The sequence below is a fragment of the Homalodisca vitripennis genome, chromosome 1 (genome assembly GCF_021130785.1).
Source record: "Homalodisca vitripennis isolate AUS2020 chromosome 1, UT_GWSS_2.1, whole genome shotgun sequence".
NCBI lineage: Eukaryota > Metazoa > Arthropoda > Insecta > Hemiptera > Cicadellidae > Homalodisca > Homalodisca vitripennis.
In genome coordinates this window covers 118,006,213-118,021,774 of record NC_060207.1, presented here as the reverse complement: position 1 = coordinate 118,021,774, position 15,562 = coordinate 118,006,213, and the positions used below count along the sequence as shown (strand labels likewise).

Below are 15,562 nucleotides of genomic sequence, written 5' to 3'. Positions count from 1 at the left end.
TTAAAGGGATCCTTGCTATAATACAGCAGATGCTAACTGTATACAAAATATATCCATGCACAACATTTTGAATTGAAAGAGCCTATTATAGCATGGGTCGTAATATACGTGTAACTAGGACACTAAATCTGTAATCTTCTTCTTTTAATTCTCGTTTTACTAATTTTATTTGTTATTTACTACTTACTACAGTAATTTATAATCTTAAGATAATCTCTATTAAATATAAATAACAATTAACAAGTAACAATAACTTAGTTTAACATAAAATTGTACCGGTTTTATCAAATAATTTTAACTAGGAGCTACGTCTCCGTATACAATTTACAAAATCGAAGGAAGATGCTTTCGTGGTCAAAGTATTTATGACGTTATATGCTGAAGCCTTGTGATGTTTTTTACTCAGAAGTAGGCACAAATCTGATAATTTTAAATCGGGGTCAATAGTAAATTTTCGATAGTTAATACAATGATTACCTATTGGTTCTTATGTCAGTATTTGCACGGGGAAGATCACCCATTGCTAGTTTGAATAAATGATAATTCTGATTCCACTGTTGAGATTGCCTGCCCTGATGCCCCGATCAAGAAAATATATACATACTCGTATAAAAGTCTCGGAAACTTACTTTGGCCAAAAATGTCTACTTACAGCTGTTTAGATTCACTCTCAGTCAGGTATTTCCAGTGTCATAAGTTGAGTTTTCCTTGTTGTCAAAGAAAATGTATTTAAAATTGCCCGCAACTTCATACGCGATTACGTAAGCTTTGCACATGTATGAGCACTTTTAAATCGAGTGAATAAATCTGACGCCAATATTGTTTGGCTTGTCATGATCAAGACGTGTATATACGAGTAGACTAAGCTCACTTCCGTCAAAAGCAACTAAGATGGGTTTTATACTAGTCTTTAAATGAATAGTAAAAGTTACTAACTTTGTCTTTTATATCTGCACTACAGCACTGAATAGGTACTGCATACTTAATATTTGCCAAACTGTACAATTAAAAATATATTTTTACTAAAACTTTTAATTTTTTACCTGGATATGTTCTTACTCTATGCTCAACAGCGATTGCAGAAATGATAGAAATAAGAAGTTGTTAGGATCAAGCTTACTCTGTGCTTTCACACTATAAAAGTAAATAAATTGAAAAATAGTGGTTAACCCTTTCCTGCCCATAGGCTCCATATGGATTCAGTTTCTTTCTGATTTTCTAGAGCCAACATCTGAAATCTTACAGATTTTAAACTCTGGGGACGGGTAAATTTGATGTTTTGGGTGGGGAAAATGATTTTTTTCATGTTGGCAGACCTGTAAATTCTCAAAAGAAATAGTTTTGTTCAGCTGAACTCACAGCTACTACATCAACTGCTGAATTCATCATTTTCAGAGGTAAGTTAGTGTTATTTACTATTGTTATGGAAACTGGGGAAAAAAATTATAATGATGTTGCCTAGGTTTTCACAAATGTATTTACTTACATAAAAATTAAGATAAGTGGTATAATCTATTGTAAAACAACCAAAGTATAATTGAATCCGTATGGATTCTATAGGCATGACAAGTTCATTGTTTTATGGTAGTGAAGTTCTTCCTATGCCTATAAGTGCCATATGGATTCAGTTATTTTGTTCAAACGTCATGGTTCCTGCTGTACCTGTAGGTGCCATATGGATTCAATTTGATTTAGACCAGTAAATAGTGCATTTTAATCTGTGTATAGTCTATTGCCCACCCATAAAATGGGAGGAGGCAATAAAAATATTTTATTACAAATTTCAAAATACTCCTTTATTTATTTATAAATATGCTAAGATTGCCTTTTTGTATAAAAGCCATTTTGTGATATACATCTGTATTCTTTCATAGCCTATTTTTTTATGAACGTTATAGTAAACTAATTTATTTCCAGATGGAATGATCGTGACGACGGTGTTATACAAGAGTGGCTACTTTTGCCAAGTAGTGATATATCGGAAGAAGAGGAGCTTGGAAATGAAGGAGAAATTGAAGAAGACCTCGTATTTGATATAATTTTCAATCGGGGCTTAGAAGAGCAGCTAGAAGCTGATGGAATAAATTTGGAAGAGGTATCTGAGTGAAGTTTTTTAATAGCTTAGTTACGTTCCATAAATTAAACGCTGTATTTTTTTATTTCGTAAAAGATGGAGTAGTTATTCAAATTAATATAGCCTAGAATAAATTTTAACAAAATATATTTTTTTTTTTATTTGGGAAAATAATTTAATAATGCATGGGTTCCCTACTTTGAACCTGTTTTTTTGTTTCTAACTAAAAAACTTTACATAACTTACTTTTAATTTATTTTGCAGATTCGGGTTGCAGTGTCTGAGGGTGATAATGAATTTGGAGACGTTGAAGAACAGGAAGCCGAAGACATCCAATCTGCATCTGAGATTGTGACTGCTTTACCAGAAGAAGAGGACGTGAGTATGGCAGATCCAGACTATATGCGTCCAGGACCTTCTACAGGTAGGCCTATACATAGAAGAGGGGAGGGGAAGACGACAAGAAAATGCCCCCAGAGTAAGACGTGCTGTACAAAGGGATAGATCCCCAGTATCCATTTGGAATAAGGAAAAGTTCATCTCTCCTAATGTTCAGTGGGAAGGTACTATTCCTAACCCCCCCACAGAAGCAGCTTCAAAAACCCCATTAGATTTCTTCTCAATGTTTATTAATGAAGAAATAATTCATCTAATAAACAGAGCAAACAAATCTTTATGCTCAGCAGAAGGGAAAGGACTTGAGTGTTACAAATATTGAAATACAACAATACATTGGCATATTGTTGCACAGTGGAGTAGTCAATGTTCCCCAATATCGTTATGTATTGGGCAGCGGAGACTCGCTACCCAGCAATTGCTGAAGTTTTGCCTAGGAACAGGTTTTGATGATATATTAAATCATTTTCATCTTGTTGATAATACCACACGAATTCCTGGAGACAGCCTTTTCAAAGTTCGCCCTTTGATAAATACTATTGCTGAGGCTTGCAGAACGATTCCACCAGAACAGAATCAATCCATCGATGAGCACATGATACCATTCAAAGGGACTTCACACATGAAGCAATATTGTGAAGAAAAAAGCCCAAAAAAATGGGGCTACAAAGTATTTATGAGATGCGGAGCATCAGGTTTGATGCACGATTTCTCAATATACATTGGGAGTGAAAAGACTTGTGGTGACTACGGTCTCGGGTTCAGCGGTGACATTGTAGTTGAACTTTGCTTGGATTTGCCAAATGATAAGGGCTTTAAAATTTTTTACAGATAACTGGTTCACCTCAATAAAGTTATTCAATTACTTAAAGGAGAAGGGGGTATGGGGTACCGGAGTAGTTTCGTCCAGATCGAACCAATCATTGCCCACTGTTGGAAGAGAAAGATCTAAAAAACGGCTCGGAAGGGGGTCACATGACAGTGCTGTGGATACAAAAAGCAGTCTTTTGGCAGTTAGGTGGTATGATAACAAACCAATCACTATGCTCACTGCTATTGACAACATTGAACCCATAGAAAACATGTAGGAGATGGTCAAAAAAAGATCGCCAGCAGGTAGATGTTCCCCGACCAGCAATCCTACAATGAGTCAATGGGAGGGGTTTGACTTGTTTGGGATGTTGATTTCACTGTATCGAATTGATATAAGGAGCAAAACGTGGATATATGCGAATAGTTCACTGGTGTTTTAATGTTTCAGTTGTAAATGGGTGGCTTTTGTACCGGCGCTTTTTGAAGCAAACTGGGCAAGAATGTAAATACACGCTTGTACAATTTCAGTTGTATGTCGCAAGAGCTCTGTGCTCTAAAGGAGTCATAACGGAGAAAAAAGGACCTGAAGACCTCGGACTGATACTCCTCCAATTACTCCTAAAAGAGGACCGAAAGAGGAAGTAGCACATTGGCCCAACGCCTGTTGGGAATTAAGTTGCGTTGCGCACATTGCAACAAAGGACAAAAGTAGGAGTAGGTGTCAAAAGTGTGCAGTCCACCTGTGTTTGACCAATGTAAGCAACTGTTTTTACAGTTTTCATAACTGTGACTAGTGTGTATATTGCAATCTGTAATAATTTTTGACTAGTATTTTAATAATACATTGTTCATGAAAATACAAAATGTTATTGTTATTTATTCTCCTATGTATCTACCCAGTTTTGTTGTTGTTGTAAATTAGTGCCATATGGCACCTATGGGCAAATAATAGTGTAGTGACAAAGTAATTGATATTGGATACTTGTGTTCTCTATAGAATCCATATGGACACAGTTTCCTAAATGTTTAAATTGTAATGGATTTTCAAAATAATTAATGAAAAAGTGTTTATTCAAAGTATAAATAAAAGCATTTTTACAGAAAATAATTTTTTTTCTTACTTTTTCATAAATTTGGGCATGAAAGGGTTAAATTAATTAAACAATGTTGCTGTCATAAAACAATTTTAAAAAGAACATTTAATTACATTTAACAGGCTTTTTGAATTAATATTAGCTACTTCAGACTTTAGAGACCAATGGGGTGTAGTCCGGAAGGATTGTTGAAGTATGAATATGCTTATATTCGTGCCAGGGACCCTAATAATGTCCATGTAAAATTTCAGTATAATCGTTTGAGTAGTTTACTAAAACAATCAAAACTAATTGAGAAAGTCACTTTTGCATTAAAACATTAGTAGAATCGTCTAAGCATTATGCTTTTAGACTGAAAGTAGGTGATTAGAATGTATTACAAATACATTTTATTAGGTAAAGTTTATTGGACTTAATTGATCATTTCTCGTGAATTTAGTACAGGTAGTAGACTTAAGTGCCATAGGGTCCGAGGTAGATGCAGTGGTTAATTTCAGTGGGAACGCAAGGGAACGGCGTTCCCTTACCTCCCAAGAGTGCCGGAACGCAAGGGAACGCTTTTAAAACTACGAGTACAAGTTTTAGTTAAAAAAAATTGTAGGTAGGATCAATATTATGCTATGCTTTGTTTGCGAGTGACTCGTAAGCAGATAGTAAGCGCCCGTACAAGCAGTTGTGAGCTGTGCTGTGATGAGTCTTGCACGGAATCAGGCAGGAGGAAGGTGACGGGCGAGTCATCCTAGTTCGCGCATGCGCGGCTGCGCCTCTCAATAACAAAGCAATACCCACCCCACCCCCTTCCATTCCCCCTCCATTCCTTCACCGCGCCACCGCCCCAGTGATCACAAGTGTGTTGACTAGTTGACTTGACCTTGGTGTGTTTCGCGTTTAAGTTACAAGTTGCATCGCATCCCATCACGCTTAAGTTCGTTTTTGAGGTGCAGGTCGTTGATTGTGTTCGTGTTTATGCTTATTAGTGCTGGTGCAGCTAAATAGTTTCCTAATTGACTATGACTACCAGAAAAATTGTTGATTTCTTTAAACCTAACCCTAAGAAACAAAAAGGTTATGCGAATAATGAGAACTGCAGTTCGGAAGCATTGACTACAACTTCAATTGTTGATCAAGATAAAAAAGAAGACGCAATCGGGATCAATGAGGATAATTGCGATTACCATTCCCCTTCGACTTCCTCGTCGGTCAAAATAGTATCCAGGTTGGTGGGTTTGGGATCTGATGCAGACGAAGCTAAGGTTAGTAATGAAAATAATGATTTTGTTAATAGGGGTGAACAGCCAGTTTGTTGGTCTGAAGAACAAATTGTTGAATTTAAAGCTAAAAATCCATGGTTAATTGTGAACAGAGAACTAGGTTGCAACGTTTGCCGTAGTGTGAGTACTCTAGGTGCAGAGAAAACGAAGGGCCTAAAGATTAGCGAAGAGTGGGTTTTAGGAACTGTTACCGCTTATGGAAACAATAAAAAAGACCAGCAATCCTCTCTTAGGAAAAAGATATTTTTACACCGTGGGTCTCGAGCTCATTCTTTAGCTGAAAAAATACTCATTGAAGCTAAGAAAGATACAATGAAAAAAGCTGTTGCTTCTATGCATAAAGAGCAGCAGATTGTAACTGAGCGCATTTTCCGCACGGCTTATAAGCAAGCTAAACTAAATAGGCCATTTTTTGAGTTTGAAACTGAAATTGATCTTCAAATAATGAATGGCTTAGATATGGGGCGAATCCTACATTCAAATGTTGCTTGCTCCAATATAATTCATCATATTTCTGATGAAATGAAATCAGACTTGATAAATGGCCTAATCAAGTCAGACTCTAAATTTTCCCTGCTTTTGGATGAAGCCACTTCAGTTTCAAACAAAAATGCTTTGGTGGTTTATATCAGAACTGTTCTAAAGGGAATGCAAAACCCTATGACAGTGTTCTTAACACTTTTTGAGCTAAATAGCACAACATCAGCTGGTATATTACAAGAACTTTTAAATCAGTTACAAGCATTAGGTCTAAGCTTTGAATTCATGAAAGACCATATGATTGCTCTAACTTGTGATGGTGCTTCAGTGCTACTAGGCAAGAAATCTGGCCTTGCTATACAGCTTACTGAAACGTTCCCCAACTTGTTCATTTGGCATTGTTTGAACCATCGTTTAGAGCTTGCCGTGCACGATTCCATAGAAGAAGTAGCTGGAATCAATCATTTTAAGATATTCATGGATAAAATTAGAAACATGTTTAGTTGTTCACCGAAAAACAGCAGGGAGTTGGCAGAAGTTGCTAAAGGACTAGAGGAGCAAATGTTGAAAATCGGCCGTGTTTTAGATACTCGTTGGGTAGCCTCCAGCTTAATGGCGGTGAAAGCAGTTTGGACAGATTTTAAAGCTTTGTACAATCATTTCATTGAAGCATCTGAAGACAAACAAAGGGACTCGAAGCAACGTTCAACTTACAAAGGGCTTTGTAGTACATTATCTTCTACAACTTTTGTACACAACCTGGCATTGATGTTCGATGCTCTAGAAGAGTTATCGGATTTGTCCTTACAGCTTCAAAAATCAAGCCTCAACCTTATCCAAGCCCACAGTGATGTAACACTGTTAATCAAAGTGTTTGAAAACCGAGTTGAAAACATGGGTAGACGTTCAGTGGAAGCTAAAATTGCTATTGACGATTTGATGTTTCAAGATGTTAAACTTTGTGTAAGATCCAAGATACCCAGTATTCCAGAAAAACAGTTCTATCGGAGCCTCGCTAACAACTTGACTTCAAGGTTGCTATCATCATCTTCAAATGCGGCTGAACACTACACCAAAATCATGAATGACATCAAAGTGATCCACCCCATGTATTGGCCAAAAGACTTATCCATCACCTACGGAGAATGTGAGATCCAGCGAATCTGCGATAGATTTAAGATTAGCAGCTCTCAGGATATAATTAGAGACTTCAGACACTTCAAGCAGGGACTGAAGCCTATGTTAATTGGAGAGAAACCTACTATTCTAGAGCAACCGCCGTCGTTTAAGAAACTGATTTCCATCATAAATAGTATTGCAGTGTCTAGTGCTGAATGTGAACGTGGGTTTTCTGCAATGAATCTAATTATGTCTCCTCTTAGATCTTCACTCTACATTAGCACTGTTTGCGATTTATTGCGGATCAGGCTCCTAGGACCTCCTGTGGCTAGATACAATCCCGAGCGACACGTCAAAACCTGGCTGGCGAAGGGACACCATTCTGCACTTGACACCAAGTCAAAACAACGAGGGCAGAAAACTTACCATGAAGACAGCATTGCATTGTGGGAACTTTTTTCCTAAATCTGTTTTTTAAATATCTTTTAGAATTTCAGAACATTAAGTTTTCATTAACATAACTAGCCTATGCCTAACTTATAGTTGTGTTCTGAACTCAAGTTTCTGAGTTCTTTTTTGTACTTACAGTTAGTTTTGTGTATTGTTGTTTTGTTTCTTTTGTAGTTTTCACTTTAAAATATTAACAAACAACTAAAACTAAGTTTACCAACAGTCTTGGCATTGCCTTACAATATTATACTACAAATCCGTACATATTTGTTATAATAACTAATAAGCAAATAAAATAATCAACCTTAACTTTTTAAAACTACACTAAATTTAAAAAAATGAAACCGTGTTACTCCACTCTGTGTGTCATTTATTTTGTGTGTAATTAAACGCTTCCTTTTCCTTTCCAAGAAGTTGGTTTATTTTGAATGTATTAATATTGTTTTGTACCCATAAGGTATGCAATTTTTTTGTAAAATATGCAAACTTGTAAAAAAGCTGTTATATTAACAAACATCCATTTACATATTAATATGTATTATTATTACTACTGTAATGTGTATAAATAAAACTGTGAATAAGGCTCAATTTGTTTTTATTTTACCATTCATTAAAAAATTAATATTGGCGAGCTTCATTGATTCAAACAAAATGGTCAATGAAATCAAACCAAATATTTCTGGGAAATTTAAAGTAGGCAACAAGGTGTTAATGGAGTAGAGTAGAGTAGAGAGTAAACTCAATAATTTAAATTCATGTTTTTATTTTCTTACATCCTAATCAAGCACCTTAAAGAAAATAAACAGCATTAAAATATCACTTGGTATTTTATAAAAATGAATGTATTATTATGTCTGGGTGGCCTAAAAACAAAGGTTTACAGTTATAATTTTCAAAAGTTTTCCTGGGTGAGGGCCCCCCTCCTTCCTGGGGTGTATTCCATACCCACCGGTCTGAGCTTCCCGCTTTAAGAGTTCCCACACCTAAAATTTTAGAAATTAAGCACTGGGTAGATGTAGGCTAGAACAGCTTATTCTGATGTCTGCATATTATTACATGTATTACATGTCACTTGTACCTTACGTCTGTCTCCCGTTTACCTCCCCCCATCTTCCATGAATCTCTCTTACTTCATTTCAAGTTGAGATTTGTTCATTTAGTAAACTTATAGCTTTATCGTTACATCCTACATAAATAGTTTTGACTATTTTTAGGATTCTGGATTTTCCCCCAAATGGGATTTTTAAATGTAAATACCCATTAACACATTTAGTGCGGCAACATCGGCCGTACCAATCCTAAATAACTGAAAATTTGTTTTGTTAAAAACTTACTTTATATGTGTGGAAGACCGGTGCAACGCCCCAAATGGTAATCCTGGCATGACTTGTCCATATAATCTGAAATTAATGTGGCCGGTCGCCGGTGACCGGGTCCGGTGGTGACGCAAGAACTGCATTTTTAGAATTATTCAATATTGGAAAACGTGACATTATAAAGTATTCACTGTGGATTAGTACAGGGTGGAGCGCGGTAATTTGCTGATTTGGAAATGAAATAAAAAAATTATGAACCTTAGAAAAAATTATTTTTATTTTTATTATATTGAACAGTAAGGAAATGTTTAAATTACATGGTTTTAAATAATGTACCTATCTGGCAAATTTCGACCTTCTGCATCCACACTCTGCTGCATACGTTTTCTGAAGTTTTCATTAACTCTAACAAGCATGTCGACTGGTATTCTGCCAATTTCAGCCTCAATATTGTTCCTTAGGTCTTCCAAGGTGTTGGGACGGTTGATATACACCTTCGACTTCAGGTAACCCCAAAGGAAAAAATCGCATGGGGCTAAGTCTGGTGAGCGTGCCGGCCAGTTCACATCACCCCTCAAAGAGATAAGCCGTCCAGGAAACATTTGCCTCCAACAATTCATGGTAACCCTCGCTGTGTGTGCAGTGGCACCATCCTGTTGGAACCATGTATCCTCTAATTGCATAGCCTCAAGAGCCGGCTGAAAAAAATCATGTATCATAGTCAAGTATTGTTCGGAGTTCACAGTTATGGCACGACGGTTATCCTGAAAAAAGTAAGGGCCAATGATGCCTACTCGTGATATGGCGCACCACACAGTGACGCGGTCTGAATGCAGAGGTCTCTGGTGGACTTCTCTGGGGTTTGTTTCACTCCAGTAGCGCATGTTTTGCTTGTTGACACACCCACTGAGGTGAAAATGTGCCTCATCAGAAAAGAACACAATTGCCTCACGCGGTATAGTTGCAAGCATGTCTTCAGAAGAAGTACGCCGTGACAAATAGTCCCGTGCTGACAATTGATGGACCACGCACATTTTATACGGGTGAAATCTCAGTTCATCATGAAGAATCCGGTGGAGAGAACGTCTTGAAATGCCAAGAGCAAGTGATTGCTTCCGAGCAGAGCGTTTTGGAGATTGCAGTCCTGCTGCTCTAACTCTATCGATGTTTTCCGGTGTTGTAATCCTTCTCTGAGGTCCCCTTCGTACACATGACACATTCCCTGCTGATCTGAATGCAGTTACTCAATTTACAATTGATTGCCGACCAGGAACACGTCCGTGTGGGGGAACAGCGAATCGTAAACGAAAAGCACGCTGCACTGCAATGATCGAGTGGGCATTTGAGAAATACGCTTCAACACAAAACGACCTCTCCTCTCGTGTCCACTGCATGATGGCAATTGGGACGCGGAGGAATACAAATACAATGTTCAAAGTACACTTTTTATGAAACACAACGCACTATCAAATATTTGCAAAAACTATATAATTGTTGTAGTTTTTGTATGTCTATTTACAACTATGTACAAACCCAAGCACCCACCCAGATACGGGTTTTTACTTACAAACGGAGATGAAACCTGTCAAAACATTGGCCAATGCACAAACCAGGTTTATCTGGGCATGTACAACAGAAGTAGGGTGTTTTTTGTCCTTATCATCAGCCCAGCATATTCTGCATTTTTTTCCGAATCGTTTGTCTTTCCATTTACCTATCATCACGCCATTACTGTATCTTGCAATGGTCTCCCCTTTTTCAAAATGGCTGTCTTCACTTCTGTTGGGATGTGTTTCCTGTCTACTCGTAAATTCCCGGTACAATATGTCTTGTTGGCTAAAAGTTTAGCAGCTAAAACATAGCTGTTGTAGAAGTTATTCATATATACAGCATGTCCATAACCAAGTTTCTCCTCAAGTAGATGTAACACCACTTTGTCTGTGTGTCCTTTCCCTTCCCCCACCACAGGATCTGCTGAACCGGCATAAACAAGAAATTTTAGCATAAGCTCCTGATGTTCGGTTAGTGTATACAGTTTTATTCCGTATTTGTGTCTCTTTCCCTTGATATATTGGCGAAAATATAGACGCCAAAGGACCATGGCCTCATCAAGGGATAGTTCCTTTTGTGGATAGTAAACACTGTTCATTTTATTGTTGAAATAAGTAACAATCATTTCAATTTTTGAAAGGGGCCCATTGTCATTTTGCGGTTTGCAAAAGTACAAACACCGTAGAATTGATATTGGAGCTGAACCATTTTAGGTTGAAGAGACTGTCTGTTTTCCAATAATCTTGTAATCTGTTTAGGCGAATAGTACCATTGTGAAACATTATTGCCAGAAAAGCCCTCAGCTCACCACTCTCAAATTTTTCCACTTGTTTATGCGTGACTTTGGCGTTAGTTCAGGTTTATAGAGAACCTAAAACGCGTAGGCATTAGACAGTTTGCAAACTTGCTCCAGGAAAACATCATCAACAAAGAGGTTGAAAAAATCTATTGGTTTTCCATTTCCGGGATTTGATACCAGAAGCCCTTCCTCTCTAACTAACTGAAGAGGTCTCATGCCTGCAGCAGTACTGATAAACCACGTAGGAATATCAATATGAAAGTCATCATCATCACTAGTAACGTATGACGAGTCTGAGTCCTCAGATTGGTCAACCAACCGTTGGATGGCATCGTCTTCATTGTCACTGGGGAGATCCTGGTCAAAACTATCAGATTGGGCTGAGGTCCCGGGGATACTAGGATCCATTGTTGGGTAATAAACAATAATATTACGACAAAAACATACACTAAACGAGTTCAAAACAAAGAAAAACACAGCAAGTAGCACTTGGGACACAGGTCACTGGTGACCGGGTCAGCCCGCAGCGCAATCCACGAACGAACACTGCTGGGAGTAAGGCAGAAACCTAACCTCAAATTTGGTAACTACTCGTCGAGCTCCACTCAGTAGCAACGCGGTACTGAACGCTTATGTGAAGCGATGCGCTGCCGATCATCATACACCGGCGACCGGGCCGCACGGAATGTGTTAAGTGACACCATATTTTCAAGGTCTTAATAAAAGAATAAGAACAGTGGAAACTAGAACTTTCTACCTCAATCCAGTACAAAATGTCAGTTTTTTTAATTAATTTAAAATTAATTGAGGCAAGACATGAACATCCACATTAAAAAGGTAAATAACTTCAGTAGATAACCACTTTCCTTACCAAGTCAAACCTGTTTTACAGTTATTACCTGCTGCAGGGCGGGCCTGCCTTTTCAGTTTTGAGGAAGTCATGTTCAGTTCCTAGTTGGCATTAATTAAATTAGGACGTTTATGTGATACTTTACGTTGAAATGGAGTGTTTAATTGAACAAGAGCGTAAGTGATACTGATAATGAGAGGCTACGAAGACCGGGTGAGATCTTTCGAAGAAGTCAAAAATGTATTTAATGACACATCCCAACCGAAATATTGTATGTAAATCAGGAGTTAAAAAAATAATCGAACGTTTCCAGGAAACAGGCATCATTAAAGACCACCCAAAACCTGGAAGACCAAAATTGGCTACAAACAAAACATTGTCACTATTAGGTATATCTCAAACATCAGTTTGTAAAGTTTTATATGACAGTGTTTAAATAGCATACAGAATTCGTTTAGGTTATGAGCTAAGTGAGAACTATTTTTATCGTCCAGTAGATTTTTGTAAAATAATGATGCAGAATATAGATAATAATACAAGTAGATTAAAAAACATTGCTTTCTCAGATAAAGCAACTTTCATGTTAAACGGTAACGTTACCATCCACAATGCTCGATTTTGGGCTGATGTTAACCCTCATTGGATGAGAGAGCAACATACCCAGTACCCTGAAAATTTAAACGTTTGTCTTGGCATTGTAAGGGATAATTTCTTTGGCCTTTTTTTTATTGATGGGAACCTTAATGCCGAAGTATACCAGAAAATGTTACAAAATCAGGTTTATCTAGCTATCTAAATAGCAACCAAGCAACTGTAATTAAGTTAGTTTGGCTCTAGCAGGATAGAGCACTTCACACTATGGCCTGCAATTATCTCCACTTGACTACTTTGTATGGGATCACATTAAAAACAACGTCTATAAAACGAAACCCCAGTGCATTTTGAACGAAAGCCAGAATAAGAGGGGAATTTTTTTTTAAATCGAACGTGAATCCATACAGCGTGCCATTTCAAGTTTCTACAACAGGCTAGGACATTGTCAAACGGTCCTGGGACAGCACTGTGAACATCTCATATGAAAGAGACAGGTTAGTAAGTTTCAGCCGATTTATTGCTTAACTTAATTGTAATCACTAGTGCTATTGCAATTTTACATTTACAAATTTTAAACTGCTCCCCAAAAAGCCCATTTTGGGCAAATGGTTCGCTTTTTTCTTAGAGGTATGTCCTGATTTTAATTTTTTTATCTTTATCCATTGAAGGTTGAGCAGGATTCATCCATACTTTTAACTTAATTAATTTCAATAAGTTGCCATTTTGTACTGGGTTGAGATAGAAAGCTCTAGTTCTTCTTTTACGAAGACCTTTCAAATGAGTTGTTACTTATGTGTCTTTACATTTAAACCCCCCCCCCAATCCCATTTTGAAGAAATATTAGGGAAGTTGTAACAGTGACTAGTGACAAAGTTCACTTCTATTTCTTAGAAAGGTGTCCAGAGTTCCATCCCTCCATCTTTATCCATCAAAAACTAAACAGTGTGTATCCATACTTTAACTCATACTGTATATTATATATATATATACATAATACAGGACCGTTGTTGCAGGAATTTTTACTGACATCAAAGCCTCAATAATCCGGGATTTAAACAAAGTAGACAGGAACGTTTCATATTATTTATTGTAAAATCTTCAAAATAATTGTATATTTAAAAATTAAGTGTATATAATTTTAGATAAAATTAGTGTACATTAATTTTAGTGCCATCAATGAATCTGCGTTTTAAATTGGTATAATTTACAATTTGTTAAATATTCTTTGGAGACAACACTTTTAATCATGACACAGCAAATTTTACTAACTTATTCTGTTTTTGAGCTTTTTAAGAAAGCGGAGAGATTCTCATGGAGGAGGAGATCCAGAACCAAGACAATCGCAATGAGAAAACACAAAACCGACATTACCACAGAGACTGTCCCCATGGATGGGTACTTGAGATAGTTGAGCAAGGTGTTCGTTGCAGTAGTAGTAGCAAAGAGAACCACCCCGGGGACAAAGAATAGGCGATGGAACCACTTTTCTGGCTGTTCACCCAAACTGTAGATGACGACCATGCCACTGAGCACCACCATGTACGCTGGCACCGAATGAGCAAACACGCATTCCTCCCAGACTTTCATCGCACCAGTTGATCCTTCTTCTGGCAGTCGCCACAGAAGTACGTTCACAATGTTTAGTAACAGTGCAATAAATTTCAACAAAAAACTGGTATTCTTGAAATTTCTTAAACAACCTTCACATTTTTCCATTACATCCATTTGAGTTGTTTTTATGTATTAATTAAAATTCATTTAAAAAAGATTTTACTATAGGTAAATAAACAAATAGCATTCGAACAGCTGTCAAACATTTGTAATAAACCCAGTATAATATATTCATATCTTCACATATTTTGTATGTAAAATGAAATGATTAATAGAATCTATTAATTAATAGATTTAATAGAATCATATGTTTCAATCAACTGAATAACTGTATGTTTAAATTAAAATAAAATGCTCTTAATTTGTTTTAATAATTTCTAAATTTAAAGTTTTTCATAATTAAATATTTTTTATAGAAAACTTTAAATGGTACTTTAGTATTATATGGAGGTCACTATTTTTTGAACAGTTTTCTTTTCTGAAAACATCTTGTAAACTACATTAATAGAAAGAAAAGACTTTATTTCACTAACTGTGAAAATTACATGTCATTATGATTGTTCTCTGCCTCCCAGGAAAGGAGGAAAGGAAAGGAATCAATGTCGAGGAGAAGGAGTGAACTTTAATTCGGGCACTATCTCGAGTTTTTCTTCTTTATTTGACAGAAGGACGGGATTATGCCAAAGGTACCACTGAAGCCCGCATTGATGGCGAGGGGCATTTCCGATTGGTACTTTCCTGACCTCAGATCACACCACAGATCGTCCAACTTTACCAACGTCATATCTTATTGGACGATCTGGCATATACCGATTGGAAATGCCCTTGGCCATTAGTGCGAGTTTCAGTGGCACCCCACTCCACAATTTTGGCGAGCCTTCCTTGCTAACATTATTTCCTTTTTGGATGCAGAAAACAAGAACCAATCTGTTATGACAGGAAATTTCACAGTAAGTCGAATATAGTCTGTTCTTTCTAATAATGTAGGTTTTTAGGCCTCCCCATTAAGAAAAACTTTTTAAAAATAGTGGCCATCAGATAATATCAAAGTACCCTTTAAAGTTACAGCATTGTGAACTAAAGAAATTAGTTTATTATCAAAGGGCCAAAATAAGTCTCTAATTTAATCCAAAAGTGTTTTTCT

The 15,562-nt window shown here is 36.9% G+C and overlaps 1 protein-coding gene across 1 annotated transcript; it reads left to right on the top strand.

Moving 5' to 3' along the window:
• Positions 1–1,646: 1,646 nt before the first annotated feature.
• On the top strand, positions 1,647–2,578 carry LOC124352753. The gene is made up of 3 exons (XM_046802412.1): positions 1,647–1,699; positions 1,918–2,095; positions 2,339–2,578. Exons 1-3 carry the CDS (start codon positions 1,647–1,649, stop codon positions 2,576–2,578), a joined length of 471 nt encoding a protein of 156 aa, XP_046658368.1.
• The last annotated feature ends 12,984 nt before the right edge of the window (positions 2,579–15,562 follow it).

Bases quoted from the DNA above. Each gene is read 5' to 3' on its own strand.
- LOC124352753 (XM_046802412.1), top strand. From the start codon at position 1,647: ATGGTTCCTGCTGTACCTGTAGGTGCCATATGGATTCAATTTGATTTA. The intron at 1,700-1,917 runs GTAAATAGTGCA...ATTTATTTCCAG, and splicing joins ATTCAATTTGATTTAGACCA to ATGGAATGATCGTGACGACG. The intron at 2,096-2,338 runs GTATCTGAGTGA...TTTATTTTGCAG, and splicing joins ATGGAATAAATTTGGAAGAG to ATTCGGGTTGCAGTGTCTGA.